General features: G+C 42.1%; 1 protein-coding gene across 2 annotated transcripts in view; it reads left to right on the top strand.

Moving 5' to 3' along the window:
- MFSD6 (major facilitator superfamily domain containing 6) overlaps positions 1–16,117 on the top strand; it is an 86,569-nt gene that overhangs the window by 16,484 nt on the left and 53,968 nt on the right. For both annotated transcript variants that reach the window (XM_075829919.1, XM_075829921.1), the window contains exon 2: positions 9,549–11,119. In XM_075829919.1, coding sequence (XP_075686034.1) covers positions 9,603–11,119 — 1,517 coding nt within the window. In that variant the 5' untranslated portion in view covers positions 9,549–9,602. The remainder of the gene's footprint in view (positions 1–9,548; positions 11,120–16,117) is intronic.

The following is a 16,117-nucleotide window of genomic DNA, read 5'->3' as shown; positions in this document are numbered from 1 at the left end:
GATGCTGCAGAATAAACTGTAGCCTCTGGTGCCGATGTGTCCTCGCTCGTCCGACATGATGCAGGACCTGGGGCAGGAAGTGACGTCACAGCGTGATCTCTCGAGAACACGCTGTGTGTCTGTGCACTGCCAGAAGCTGGATGTTAACGAAGAGAAGTGGATGATGCTGATTCGTCAGCATCATACACTTCCATTCACAACGCCCAGCTAGTAAAAGAAGTAAAAACGCCCAGATGTACATACACAATACACGCCCACTTGTACTTAACTTTAAACACGCCCAGTTGTAGAAAGGCTCATTTGCATAAATATAGACATGCTCATAACTTGGCCAAAAATGCTTGTTTTTGAAAAAAACAAAACGTTACTGTAATCTACATTGCAGCACCAATCTGCTGCAATACGAGATAGGGGTTTGAAAATCTGGTGACAGAGCCTCTTTAAATTGGGGAGGTTAAGGCTGGATTCACACGAGGTCATTACGTCCGTAATTGACGGATGTATTTCGGCCGCAAGTCCCGGACCGAACACAGTGCAGGGAGCCGGGCTCCTAGCATCATACTTATGTACGATGCTAGGAGTCCCTGCCTCGCTGCTGGACAACTGTCCCGTACTGAAAACATGATTACAGTACAGGACAGTTGTCCGGCAGCGAGGCAGGGACTCCTAGCATCGTACATATGTATGATGCTAGGAGCCCGGCTCCCTGCACTGTGTTCGGTCCGGGACTTGCGGCCGAAATACGTCCGTCAATTACGGACGTAATGACCTCGTGTGAATCCAGCCTAACACTACCATCCGCTTTAAATTGTTCCAGTTTATAGGTATTCATTCATTCATTCATTCATTCATTCATGTGTATTCATTATCAGGACACTCGATTAACGTTAATTTCTGTTTATGTGGCTGCACATCGCTGCTGTGTAAATCAATGGAGATGAGTGTATGATGCTGACTGGTCACTGATTGGTCAGCGTCATACACGTAAACACGCCCAGTTAAAAACACAATACACGCCCAGTTGGACATAACGAAAAAAAAACGCCCAGTTGTACATTTCAAACCTCATTTGCATATATATAAAATAGCTCATAACTTGGCCAAAAATGAACGTTTTAAAAAAACCAAAACGTTACTGTTATCTACATTGCAGCGCCGATCACATGCAATAGGAGATAGGGATTTGAGAATCTGGTGACAGAGCCTCTTTAAGTCTAACTAGAATAGTTTGTAGAACGTAGAGATCTTGGGAAAGACTACCATTTTAATGAAAGTGTAAATAAACTTTCAACAAACTTCTGACATGTCAGAAGTTTTAATCTGTTGGGGTCTGTGTACTGAGACCCCCACCGATCGCTAGAACTAAACGTCAGAAGCGCTCGGGTGAGCGTAGAGCCGTTCAGTTTCTGATTGGCTATTTTCCATTTTTGACATGCACCTCTTTAAACTATAATATCTTTGGAACTGCTTTGAATATCCCAACTATATTCACTTCGTTTTTTAGAAGACTTATGAGACTTTCATTTTCTAGATTAGTTTAATTCCTTTTGCATGAATTACTGCATCAATGCGACGTGGCATGGAGGCGATCAGCCTGTGGCACTGCTGAGGTGTTATGGAAGCCCAGGTTGCTTTGATAGCGGCCTTCAGCTCGTCTGCATTGTTGAGTCTGGTGTCTCATCTTCCTCTTGGCAATACCCCATAGATTCTCTGTGGGGTTTAAGTCAGGCGAGTTTGCTGGTCAAGTCCAGCATCAGCGCAGCCGTCTACCAGGACATTTTAGAGCACTTCATGCTCCCCTCTGCTGACCAGCTTTATGGAGATGCTGATCTCATTTTCCAGCAGGACTTGGCACCTGCCCACACTGCCAAAAGTACCAATACCTGGTTTAATAACCACAGTATCACTGTGTTGGATTGGCCAGAAAACTTACCTGACCTAAACCCCATAGAGAATCTATAGGGTATTGTCAAGAGGAAGATGAGAGACACCAGACCCAGCAATGCAGACGAGCTGAAGGCCGCTATCAAACCAACCCGGACTTCCATAACACCTCAGCAGTGCCACAGGATGATCGCCTCCATGCCACGCCGTATTGATGCAGTAATTCATGCAATAGGAGCCCCAACCAAGTATTGAGTGCATATACTGTACATACTTTTCACTAGGCCAACATTTCGGTATTAAAAATCATTTTTGAAATTGTGTTTTATTTAATATTCAAATTTTCTGAGAGACTAAATTTGGGGTTTTCAATAACTGTTAGCCATAATCATCAACATTAAAAGAAAAAAATGCTGGAAATAGATCACTCTGTCTGTAATGAATTATGAGTTTCACTTTTCGAATTGAATTACTGAAATTAACTTTTTGATATTTTAATTCATTGAGGTGTGTGTGTGTGTGTGTGTCTATATCCCTGCAGAGCTCTGTAACAATTTGTAGTCCTCCTCTATCCGTTATTTGGGATCGCTGTGAGGGGAGGGGAAGAGGGCTATATACACACGACCGTGAAAAAAATGTCAGTCAACAACGAATCAATCACGTCCGTTTTTCATGGCTGTTTTGCATCAATGCTTCTCAAAATTTGAATCCATTTCTCATCCATCTGACAGTTTTTAACCGCCATTTCCCATCTGCTTTTCATGGACGTTAAAATTCATCCATTTTTTTTTATTTTATTTTTTTTTTAAATAGGGTTTTTTTTTGTCCCAGTCCCCACATAGTGCCCATTGTAAACAGTGCCACAGTTCTCCCTGTAGATAGTGCCGCACACAATGCCCATGTAGATAGTGCCACAGTCCACTGTAAGTAGTGCCCATATAATGCCACAGTGCCCATGTAGACAGCACCACACCCCCTGTGTATAGTGCCATCCACCCTGTGTTTAGCAACACCCCCTTTCAGATAGCGCCATGCCCCCCAGTAAATGGTACCCTCTTCCTTTAAATAGCACTACTGTAGCTACCTGTAGGAGCGAAATCCCTCTGGTTGAAGATTCCGCTCCTACAGGTAGCCCCTGATGTCTCTGTCTTTATATGGATAGTGACACCAGGGGCTTCTCCAGTAGCGGAATCTCCGGCCAGTGCGATCTGACATCGGGGATTCCGCTCCTAGAGTCAATGCAGGTGGCGCGGGGGGGGGGGGGGGTGCTTTCTGCAGTGCGGGTGGCACTATCTATTGCGAGTATGGAGAGACGGCGGGGGCTCCCTCCTAGGAGGGGAATGCTCGGCCTGAGCGCTGGCTGGGGATTCCGATGCTGGAGGGAGCTTAGGTGGCGCTATGTACAGAGGGTTTTGCGCTACCTACAGGGAGTTGCGAGTGGCACTATCTACAGTGGGGGGTGTATTCCGGTGCTCTCAAAGCCCTGGCCGACGTGAGATTGCAGCTGCACACACTGAAGCAGCACTGCGCTCATGGAACCCGTTCCAGGCTGTCAACGTCTATATATACACGTGCTAACTGCATGGGGCATCGGCAGTTGGAATGTATATAGCCATATGGCAGTCGTGAAGGGGTTAAAGAGCAAGGGGATAATGGGCATCCCTGTCTCGTCCCTCTCTGAATTAAAAAGGAACATGACATCGAATTATTCAGCCAAATTGAAGATGTGCGTTCATGATATAGAGATCTAATCGTTGTTATAAAGTCTATTCCAAAAGGCGAATTAAATATGACCGTGAAAACTGGTCAAAAGCTTTATCCGCGTCAAGGCTTAAAAGTACGGCTTTCTTCATTTTAGCAGAAATAATTGAGGCTATGGCCCCAAGTGCAGTTCTGATCTTATAGGTGATCGATTTTCCATGGACAAATCCAATTTGTGAGGAAGTTAACTGGTCAGGAAGAAATAACTGTAGACTTGTAGCTACAAGCGACATATTGATCACTTCTTATTCCAATTTTTGGAAGGCAGGTGAAAAAAAAAACAGCAATTCTTGCATTGTTCTTTAGGTTTTAGTTTTTTTACAACATTCACTGCGCGGGATAAATAACATATTTTTAGAGTTCAGGCCGTTACAGACGCTGCAATACCAAATATGAATGGTTTCTCTTTTTTTTTTTTTTTTTTTTCTTCAACAATAAAGGACTTGATAAGGGAAAAAGGGTGATTCTTTTAATACTTTTTAAACTTTTTTTTTTTTTTTTTTGTCCCACTAGGGGACTTTAAGGCCAAGCTGTCTTTTTTTTTTTTTTTTTCTTCTCCAATACATGTGCAATGCAACGTGCAAACTGGGCCATGAAAAACCGCCTTTTTTCATGTCCGAGTTTGCACTCGTTCGTGTAAATCTGGCCTAACCGTTTTGATAAACGGGCTCCGTGTCTGTAATGAAGTCTGATTTACCTTTACAAGTCAATGTGACCTTTTAAGTCTTCTTTGTATTGGTTTAATGTATTGTATAATGATTTTCTGTCATGTTTGCCAGCATACTTTAGAATTTGGTATTGTGTCTTTACTTAGTAACACTGATATCAATACCTGAAGGATTGCTATGGGCAATGGGTGTGCCTACGTATCTAGATAATCAAACCTCCAGTTTTCACATGAACTTTACTGTATGATAGAAAACATTCTAATTCTAAACAGGGAGGATATAAAGTAAGTCATTTTAAGCAATAGTCGTTCCTAGGAGAAACTATTGAGCCGGTTTAATATACTAAATCCACGTAACGTGTGATATTTACACAGAAGCAGTCACCAGTTATCATTTATCTGTGTAGTTGTTACTGTAGGCATGCATCCAAATGCTGTTCTCTGATATGAGCGGTGTTTCAGTACATTTTGTTATGTTTGTCATCTAACACACCATTATTATTTTTTATTAAATTTGTACCACTTTTGGGGTTATTACCAATTTATTTGAACCCATTTCTGACATTTGATGTACATGTACGGCAATGTTGAAGGTGGGGTTATTATGAAGTGGGTGTCAGCTGTATTTTACATCCGACACCCTGCTCTAACTCCTGGGATCAGGGATAACTCTGATCTGGCCATTTCATTACTTAGATGCCGCAGTCAATAGCGATTGCGGCATCTAAGCAGTTAGAAAGAGGGCGTCCCAATGTCACCCCATCGGCCCTCCTGCAGTGCGATCGCAAGGTACCAATGGGATGTCATGGCATCCGGGGGCCCAATGAAGGCCACTATGTCTGCCATCTTAGTACTCTTATTTAGGTATGGGGGTTTAGTATGATTTTTTATTTGGTAACTTAGATACCTACCTATCTAATTAACTCTTTCGTTGCCAGGGTTTTTTGGGGTTTTTTTTGGGTCATTTTGAACCTTTGGTAGCTAGGACAATTTTTGCGCACTGTTACCGACATATGTACAGCACTAGTTCAGGTTTGTCCCTGAAAGACTATGGCCTCTTCGCTCTAGGGATCGCGAGGGTCCTTCCTGTCGGATCATGGTCAATAGGTGATGGCATTGTATTAGGTTATTCCATCATATAATGCAATGTAACAGCTGAAAAAGCAAATCAAATTTTGGAGTGCATAAAAAGAGAAATGCATACCCATGATTCAAATATAATGTACATACACGGTTTTAAAGGGAATGTGTCGCTAGAAATGTTTTAATTTTTTTTTAGTTAAACAATTATTATTTAAGTGATTACACATTTGTTAATTTTTTCACAAGTCAGGAAATCTTATAAATTAGATTCTAATTTATAAAATTTTCATGTGCTGGCCACTAGAGGGAGCAGTTCCCAAAATTGCAGCATGGTCAATGTGGTAAAGCAATCTCATTGCTTTATGCTGCAAATTTGGGGTAGACACACTCTCTCTAGTGTCCTCACACAATCCCCCCTCCATTATTCTGACTAGTGCCAGGAGAAGGAGGGGTTTGAATCTTCAAACCTCCTACACTTTGTGCCGCCATTTTCTGACGACTACACAGTGTAGGAGGATTAGATACAGTATAACATGAACATACACAAACATAATACACACATCACATACACGAACATAAATTACCTGCTCCTGCCGCCTCCGCTCCTATTCCTTGCGCCTTTGCTTCCTTTAACGTATGGCCGGAAGCCGCGGCCGGAAGTCGTCATCTTACTGTCCGGCAGCGCCTTCCGGTCCACATGAAAATGGCGCCGGATTTCGCTCTGCGAACGAGCTTCGTTTTGGTCTGTGTGGGAGCGGCGCATGCGCCGTTCCAACACAGACTGCGTACGCTGCAGTGAATGGAACGGCTCCCGTTCACATTCTCTATGCGGTTGTATGTGCCGTACTCCATCTCTGTATGTGTCATTAATCGACACATACGGAGACGAAAAAAAATGGCAGCCCCATAGAGAAGTAAAAATATGAACAAAGTAAAAAGTAGAACACGAGAATATAAATACAATTTATGCTAATATCAATATGATAAAAAAAAAGATATATTTCATGACACCTTCCCTTTAACATAGTTGATAAGGTTGAAAAAAGACACATGCCCAACCTATAATTTTACTATGTTAATCCATAGGAAGACAAATAACCCCTATGTGGCAGAAGCCAATTGCCCCATATTAGGAGAAAAAAAATCCTTTCCAACAACAAATATGGCAATCAAAATAAATCCCTGGATCAATGTCCAATCTTCAGAAATCCAGTAACCATAATTTGTAATATTATATTTTTCAAGAAAGGCATCCAGACCCTTCTTGAACTACTTCAAAGAATCAACCATCACAACATCATCTGGCAGAGCGTTCCATAGTCTCACTGCTCTCACAGTAAAGAATCCTCTTCTATGATGATGATGAAACCTTCTTTCCTCTATGAATGGATGCCCCCTTTCCTATATGTAGGGGATGCCCCCTTGCCTAGGTATAAAAAAAAAATCATTAGACTGCTCTCTAGGCTGTGAATTCCAAAATTTGTAGATAGTGGGATTATTAAATACCAAAGAAAAAGTATATTTATCGCAACTATAAAGAATGACCAGGAGGAAATTGTGGTGGGAACAGAATAGGTGGGATTGACTTTTTTTCTCTTTTTATTTTAAGTATCTATCTCTCAAGGGGGAAGAGGTCTAAAGAAGAGAATGCTTCGTTTTTGTTGAGATCAGGGCAGCCTTTCTTGACTGAGGGAAAAAAAAAAGAATGGTTGGAATCACCAATTTCCTTGGAGGAATTGGTAAAGGCGTTGGCTGCATCTTCAGATGGAAAGACCCTGGGTTTGGACTCCCTCCCATTTTTGAGATTTATAAAAAAAATATCTCAAAATCTTGTTGCCTGAACTACTGGTTATATATGAGGAAGCATTTGAGGTTGGTCTTTTTACCTGAGTCTGAGGGAAGCGATGATAATGGATCCTTTCCCTCTTTTAGAATTCCAATCTCGTTAATGAATACAGATGCTAAAATCTTGGCTACGGTTATGGCAACAAGATCAAAAGAAGTAGTGGGGAATCTAATCCATAGTGATCAGGCTGGTTTTATGATGGGTAGATCTACAATGGATAACCTATCCAGACTATACCGGGATATTCAGCTGATGCCGGATAGTCTGGGGGAAAGAGTAATAGAGTAATATTGTCGCTGGATGCAGCCAAGGCCTCTGATTCTATTGAGTGGGATTTTCTGTGGGATGTGTTGAGGTATATGGGGATAGGTCCAAAATCCCTAAAGTGGATAAAATTGTTATATACTGGAACCGATGGCAAGGATATCTATAAATGGGACAGTATATGATCCATTTAAGGTTGACAGACGTACTAGACATTGCTGTCCCCTATCCCCTTTGCTCTTTGTCGTAGTAATTGAGCCATTGGCAAGTTATATAAGAAAAAGCCCAGAAAATAGTGGGTTATAGGTATGAAAGGGAGGAAGAGAATATAGCATTGTTCCCGAATGATTTTTTTACAGTTATTGGCTACACACGATTCTATTGGGATTATCTTTAACCTATTTGATGAATTCGATAGAATTTCAGGTGTGGGTATTAACTGGGGAAAATCTTCTATCTTACCGATTTGATGAAAAGGAACATATTCCGGGAGTGCAGTTAAAAAGAATAGCAAAAAAAAGATAATTTTAAATATCTGGGGATTACCGTCTCTAGTGATCTAAAAGACTACAACAAGTTAAATGTAGCCACACTCTTGAAATACATAACCTCCTGTTCAGATATGGAAAAAAACTGGATATAGGGTTGACTGCAAGGGTGGGACTGATTAAAACTATCTTATTACTAAAAATTTTATGTTATGATGAATAGTTCAATTTGGTTGGCAGAAGCGTTATTCAAAACTTTTGATATATTGTTCTCAGAGTTGGTTTGGAGGGGGAAACGTCCTAGAATAAAACTTGAACTGCTGATGAAACCGGTTGATAGGGGTGGTTTGGCAATTCCAGCAATGAGAGACTATATTTTTCTGGCAGAGAAAGTTAATAAGATTATTAATCCAAAAATTTACAGTGTTTGGGTTCAGGCCCTAGGATATAGATTTCCATTCTGGCAGAATTATAACATACCTGAAATTCTGGAATGGGGAGAAGATACAGGATTGAGTTTCCCTTTCTGTATATGTACCCGATTCGCTGAATTGTTTTAGACACACGTCTGGTAGCCCCCTGGTTGATTTTTCACAGTGAGCTGCTCCACTGTAGCGCATCGTTCGGCCCTCGCACGCCTTCGTAGCTGATGTTCAACTCTCACGTCAATGGCACGTGGTGCTCCGCAGTTTCCACCTCCGTTCTTCTCAATGGTGCCATTTGTCCACTCACGATACACTTTCACCAAAGCAGCACGCGAACACTTCACAAACTGCGCTGTTTGAGAAATACTGCCCCCCTTGGCCCAAAAGCCAATAGTCATCCCTTTTTGCAACTCTGATAAATTTCCCCTTTTACCCATGACAACGAATAATATGTGTTCAGACAGCCTATCGCACACCTTATAGACCCACCAAGCCAGCCCACGACACATCACTTCCTTCATGGGCTATGCGCTGCCGACGTCGAAAGCAGGAGGTGGTCATAATAATGTGACTTTACTGTGTACGTAGATGAGCTGGGGAGGGTTCAAAAATGAGCAACAAAATAAATGGCGTCTCTCTCTGGGCTTTTTTCCTCCTTTCCTATAGATATAATATTATTAGGTGTAAGAAAGTTCAGCCTATTGAACGTTTTTTTTTTTTTTAACTTCTGTAATAAGTTATTGATCTTTAGGCGGTTTAGTACAAAAAAATAGGTTTGACCTCTGATTTAATATTTTAAGCCCAAATGGGAGAGCTTTATCACTGCTGGTGCAGTTGAAGAGACTTTCCCCCGTAAAGTGTGTGTACCTTGTAAAATGAAGGTCCTTTTGGTTGTCCTCTTCTGTTCGATTATTTCGATAATTCAGCTCTTTTTATATATTTATAGCTGGATGGCAACTGATATGGCCTTTACAGCTCCCATATGTTGTGTGGCTCCTGAGCAAAACACCTTCACAGTTATGAAGTGATATAACCCTGCAACTCTATCCCCGCATGGCACATTTCCTATGTCCAGTATTGTATGTCAACGTTTTCTCATGTTTGATATTTCACTCTTTTGTTACTTGCAGGGCAGCTGCGTAATTACATTTGGGTCCTACTGAAATAACGACTACTGACAGACCATGGCTACAGGAGACAAAGTTGCCATACTATCTGAGGATGAGGAGGAACAAAAGAGAAAATATGTCCTTGCTGATCCTTTCAATGGTGCCGTCACAGAGCAAAATGTGCCTAGTGCAAATTCTGGAGGTGCTGATAACTTGTCAACAGAGGATCAGGACATGGACTGGCTGGAAAAACACTGCGTCAAGATTAACAATGACCTTCTAATCTCGAAAGTGTTCTACTTTTTTTTTTACTCCGCATATGGCTCGCTTTATCCTTTACTACCAGTGTACTATAAACAGTTAGGGATGTCTCCCACCCAAAGTGGGTTATTAGTAGGCATTAGATATTTTATTGAATTTTGCAGTGCCCCTTTCTGGGGAGTCATAGCTGACCGATTTAGAAAGGGAAAGATAGTCTTACTGTTTTCAGTACTATGCTGGGTTTTGTTCAATTTGGGGATCGGTTTTGTAAAACCAGCAGCTTTACTTTGTGTGCCTAATATGCCTATTCCAGTTAAACCTACTAACTCCAGTCTATTTGACACAACCCCTTTGCCACTTACTTCTGTTTCAACCCAGTCTACCAAAGAAAGTAGCACAATAGCCAAAAACAAGCGGAAGAGAGATTTGCAGGATGACCGTCTTGCATGGGAAGCCAATGAAGCCTCGAATTCTGAAAACTTGTTTTACAAAGAACCTTTCATCCCTTTACATAGGATAATTCGAGAAATTGCAAATGACACTAGTGTACCACCACTGTCTAGTGGAAACATTACAACAACCATCATCGCCGCCACCACTACCACCGCCGCAACGAGTACTAATGGTGTGTTACAGTATAACCAAGAGGATGTAGAAACTATTTTCCTATTAATTTTATTAGTGGTTATTATTGGAGAGTTTTTCAGTGCTCCGGCTGTCACTATTGTAGATACAGTAACTCTCCAATATTTAGGTAAACACAGGGATCGGTATGGAATGCAGAGAATGTGGGGATCACTTGGCTGGGGATTGGCAATGTTGTCTATAGGAATAGGGATAGATCACACTCACATTAGTGTGATCATTCAAGGTGATGGCTGCACTGAGCCGGACTATAAGAACTACCGTATTGCCTTTATAGTCTTTGGCGTACTGATGTCTTTGGCACTAATTGTCTCCACACAATTTCATTTTTATTACCACCATTTAAAACCAAACGAGGAGCGCAGGGAAGATTTAGAGATCTCTCCTGTGGATACAAGTTCCCAATCAGAATCTCCAGCACAAAATCAGAACGGAGAGATAGTCCAGAACTTCAGATTTTGGGATTTGATCAAGATCATTTGCACCGTACAGTATGGATCTGTCCTCTTTGTAGCCTGGTTCATGGGATTTGGTTATGGATATGTCTTCACCTTCCTTTTCTGGCACCTTGAGGATCTTAAAGGAACCACAACATTGTTTGGTGTCTGCTCTGTCCTGAGCCACATCTCTGAGCTGACTGCTTATTTTTTCAGCCACAAGTTGATTGAATTAGTTGGTCACATCAGGTAAGTTCTTACACCTTTTTTATTATATTATAGCCACGTCCTTAAAGAGGCTCTGTCACCAGATTTTGCAGCCCCTATCTGCTATTGCAGCAGATAGGCGCTGCAATGTAGATTACAGTAACGTTTTTATTTTAAAAAAACGAGCATTTTTGGCCAAGTTATGACCATTTTTGTAGTTATGCAAATGAGGCTTGCAAAAGTCCAAGTGGGCGTGTATTAGGTGCGTACATCGGGGCGTTTTTAATACTTTTACTAGCTGGGCGCTTTGAAGAGAAGTAACATCCTCTTCTCTTCAGAACGCCCAGCTTCTGACAGTGCAGATCTGTGACGTCACTCACAGGTCCTGCATCGTGACGGCCACATCGGCACCAGAGGCTACAGTTGATTCTGCAGCAGCATCAGCGTTTGCAGGTAAGATCGACTTACCTGCAAACGCTGATGCTGCTGCAGAATCAACTGTAGCCTCTGGTGCCGATGTGGCCGTCACGATGCAGGACCTGTGAGTGACGTCACAGATCTGCACTGTCACAAGCTGGGCGTTCTGAAGAGAAGAGGATGTTACTTCTCATCAGAGCGCCCAGCTAGTAAAAGTATTAAAAACGCCCCGATGTACGCACATAATACACACCCACTTGGACTTTTACTTTTAAACACACCCACTTGGACTTTTGCAAGCCTCATTTGCATAACTACAAAAATGGTCATAACTTGGCCAAAAATGCTCGTTTTTTTAAAATAAAAACGTTACTGTAATCTACATTGCAGCGCCTATCTGCTGCAATAGCAGATAGGGGTTGCAAAATCTGGTGACAGAGCCTCTTTAAGTATGGGCTTTTTTGTCGGTGTATAATATCCTATAAATGGTTTTAAGAGAAGATAACTTGAGATGTCAAATGGTCTTTTTACAAATTCAAAATCTGTAAAAAGCAAAACAAAAAAACCTAGAACGATTTGAAGTAACATTTTGCAATTTACAGTAATAAAAAATAAAATAAAAGTGATAAAACCTGGTATTTTGGCAGAGAAGAACTTGATATTGCCGTCTGCGCTTGATGCAATGCCTCAAATCGTGCTGCTACCAGCCTCTAATTGTTGATTGGCATTATGCCCAGTTTATTGTGTGATGTGAGGTAAAAATGCGTATTCGATCACCGACAAATTTATTTATGTAAATGACCGAATGTGAAAGGTTTTCTGTAAATGCTAAACCGTCAGTGTATTAGTAGGTTAGGAAAAGGGGATCAGAGGGTAGGAATGGAGGAGACTGTGTAGGCCAGGGATGGCAAACCAGTGATGTTTACCGTTGCACGTGATGCGCTGACGCTCCACCTATCGCACAATCTTCCCTCTTGTTCCGGTGTGGCTGCTTTTCCTCCCTCTATGTCCTGCACTGCCAACCCGGTACCATGCCAAAAGAGCAAACCGTGGAGTGCGTGTTACTTTCCAACACTTTTTGAGAGGAGACACTGGCCTTACACCATAAATTTAAAGTAACTGACCCCTTCTACTGTATGGTACTCTCTATTACTTACCCAAAAGCATTCCTAGCTTCTTTTAAAAGAAAAGGCTTAGTGTCTACTGTAGAGATCATTGAATTGCATTGTATATAATGGTACTGAATATGGTTTATTTATTATTCTGTTGCTGTTACTGGGGCTCTATTACTGTTTGTCCTCTGTTACAGGGGATCCTGTGGCAGTCACTGTGACTGGGGGTCTCACAGTTGCCTCTGTTATTGTGTACACTGGCTGTTTTTATTGTGGTACTGTGACTGTTTAATAGGGCACTCTGGCACTTTGACACACTTCGAAAAGGTTCTCCACCCTGGGTGTGATCTGTCAATTGCAAGGCAAGGGGATTTCAGCTTTTTTTTGGGGGGTACGATAGTTTTTATTTTTTTAGTTTTGACACATCCACTAATTTACCCTTTTACGTGTACAATCATACTTCGCCAGTTGGAGTTTACCGGACCACCCGCTGTAAATATACGTCCACATTTACTGGGCTTTGCGCTACATGAATTTCTGTACTAGTGTTTGTGTCCCTCACAACAGCCCCAACACCCGGATCTGGATGTTACTAACAGACTCTGGTCCTAGTGACCTCATTGGGTTTGGAGTGGGTGAGGTCCCAATGATGTGGTCACCATGACAATCATGGCAGTCATAGGAATAGTCTTTTGTAGTAACACCTTTTCCTGCGGTCTGTTCTGTATACAATCCTCTCTCTTTCCGTCTCCTTTCAGACTGAGATCTGAGGAGAGAGAGAGAAGCTGTTACACAGAACAGACGTACATTATCTGATAGTAATTAGCATCTTCCGGCCTACCCCACTCAAAAAAGCGGGCTGCTGGCGTAGTCCATGCCATTTGATGTACTTTGTGATGGCACTGCTCGCTCCAGTTCACATTGCCATCAACTGGCCTAGGCTGTCATTTTTACAACCCAATACTGTACTGTGATAGTGAATTGAAGTATAAGGGTTAATTTAATCGCAGGAAAATCTGCAGCGTAATTCAGTAGCAACACAGTGGATGAGATTTAAAGAAATTCCTCCACACGCTGCGTACAAAAAATCAGCCGAAAACCGCACATAAAATTGACCTTCGCTGCATCTTTTTTAATCCGCAGCATGCCAATTTATACTTCGGAATCACTGCTTTGCGATACAGGTTTTCCCCATTGAATTCAATTAGGTGGTAAAACCCGCAATAAATAGCAAATGTTGCAATTTTTGAGGCGGTAAAAGCTGCGATTCTCCCGCAAAAATCGCAACTAATAAAAAATAAATCTTTTATTTTTACCCATTTCTGTATACGTCTTCGTCCAGGCTGGCCCCATGGGATGACGTGTTATCCCGTGTGACTGCTGCAGTGGTCACATGGACTACAGCGTCATCCCAGGAGGCTTGGCTACATTCGTTAGAGAGGAACGCTTCGCTATGACAACCCGTGGGTGGGAAGTAAACATTTTTTTTTCATATTTCTGCAGTATCTCCGCAGCGGACATGCTGCTCGAAAAACTGCACCACAATTTGATGCGGTTTTTCAGGCACAATTGCGTGCGGCTTCCAGCATGGATACGTGCTGTGTACTTTTACGCATCATATCCGCCATGTGTGAACATGACGTAATAAAGCTTGTGGAAAATGCGGTAATCTAATGCTAAAATGGGGGCTTTGTTCTTGTAGCACTATACTTCTATTTTGCACTGTCTTCACAGGAGAATTATGGGACGCCTTTTTGGGGTAAATATTGTTCATTTAAACCAGCTACCTTAGAAAATAATGAGACCTACAAAATAAAGACATTGACTCTAATGTGGAAAGAGTAGGTAGACCTAAGAAATAAAAATCCGCTTATAAGGGTTCACCTGGATTGGGGAAAATAGTTTTTTTTTTTTTTTTGGCTTTGTTTTTGTTTTCCAGAAGTAGCGCCACTCTTGTCCATGGGCTGTGCCTGATATTGCAGCTCATCACATTCAAGTGTATCTGGCTGAATTTTAATACCAGATCAGCCCATGGGCAAGAGTGGCGCAGCTTCTGAAAAAGAAAAAAAAAAAGCATACCCTTTTTCCTAATCCAGGGCAACTTTTTTAAGGCACCTTGCGCACGCTGCAGATTTTGTTGCAGAAACCATTGCCACTGAAGATCCGTTCCATTCATCTGGATTGGGTTGTTTCTGCATCAAGCATAAAATCTGCAACTAAATTTGCATCGTGTGCATGGAGCCTTGGAATACAGCATTACAAAATGTGACATTTTGCTCTGGCATCGAGGCCCAAAACAGCCCTGGTCATGAAAGGGTTAAAAATGGCTACCTCCTTGTGCTCTTTGTAATGGGTGTGTAGTGTTGACATGGTCACATCACACCGTGTATGCAGGAAACGCCTTGAGGCACACCCAGTCTGTTGGAAAGTTTAGTTAACATTTCAAGTAAGACAGGATTTCTTTTACATTAAAGTAAGGCTACATTCAGGCGAGTGTGTCTGATATGCGCACGTACAATACGCAGCGTTTTTCCTGCATTTCTTGGGCGTTGCGTATTGGGATCAGTGTGATTTGTGTGGGGCATGCATTTTCACATCCGTGCAAGCACTTTGTATTATTTTTTTATTTTTCTCCTTTTCTATGTAACTGATCAGTGAAACACGGACAGGACACAGGTGTTGTCCGTGGTTTACATGCACCTATAGACTTCAATGGTTGACTGTGCGCAAAAACGCACCAATTTAGGACATGCAGTGAGTTTCACGCAACAGAAAATCGCAAGTAGGAAAAAAATCATAATCGTTATACTTACCCAGAGTTCCCTGCTTTTTCTCCAGTCTGGCCTCCCTGGATGACTTTGCAGGCCATGTGACTGCTGCAGCGTCAGATTGCCTGCACGTCACCCCAGGAAGCCGGACTAGACGCTGAGAAGGGGGTAAGTATAAACGTTTTGATTTTTCCGGGGGCCCGTTCACAGTGGAAATTCTGCCGGAAAAACAAATCCCAATGTGGTGCTGTTTTCCGGACGGCATCCCCTGCGGTGTTCAAGGTGGATATGCTGCGTAGCTTAACGCAGTGTATCCGCACTGAATACGTGTTGTATGTTCCTTAAAGTAAAAAAAAAGGCACCAAAAACACTTTTTTCAGTGTTTAAAGAGGCTCTGTCACCAGATTTTGCAACCCCCATCTGCTATTGCAGCAGATCGGCGCTGCAATGTAGATTACAGTAACGTTTTTATTTTTAAAAAACAAGCATTTTTGGCCAAGTTATGACCATTTTTGTATTTATGCAAATGAGGCATTCTAAAGTCCAACTGGGCGTGTATTATGTGCATACATCTGGGCGTGTTTACTTCTTTTACTAGCTGGGCGTTCTGATGAGAAGTATCATCCACTTCTCTTCACAACGCCCAGCTTCTGGCAGTGCAGACACACAGCGTGTTCTCCAGAGATCACGCTGTGTCGTCACTCACTTCCTGCCCCAGGTCCTGCATCGTGTCGGACGAGCGA

This window comes from Rhinoderma darwinii, chromosome 6 (genome assembly GCF_050947455.1).
Source record: "Rhinoderma darwinii isolate aRhiDar2 chromosome 6, aRhiDar2.hap1, whole genome shotgun sequence".
NCBI lineage: Eukaryota > Metazoa > Chordata > Amphibia > Anura > Rhinodermatidae > Rhinoderma > Rhinoderma darwinii.
This window is presented reverse-complemented; position numbering and strand designations above follow the sequence as displayed.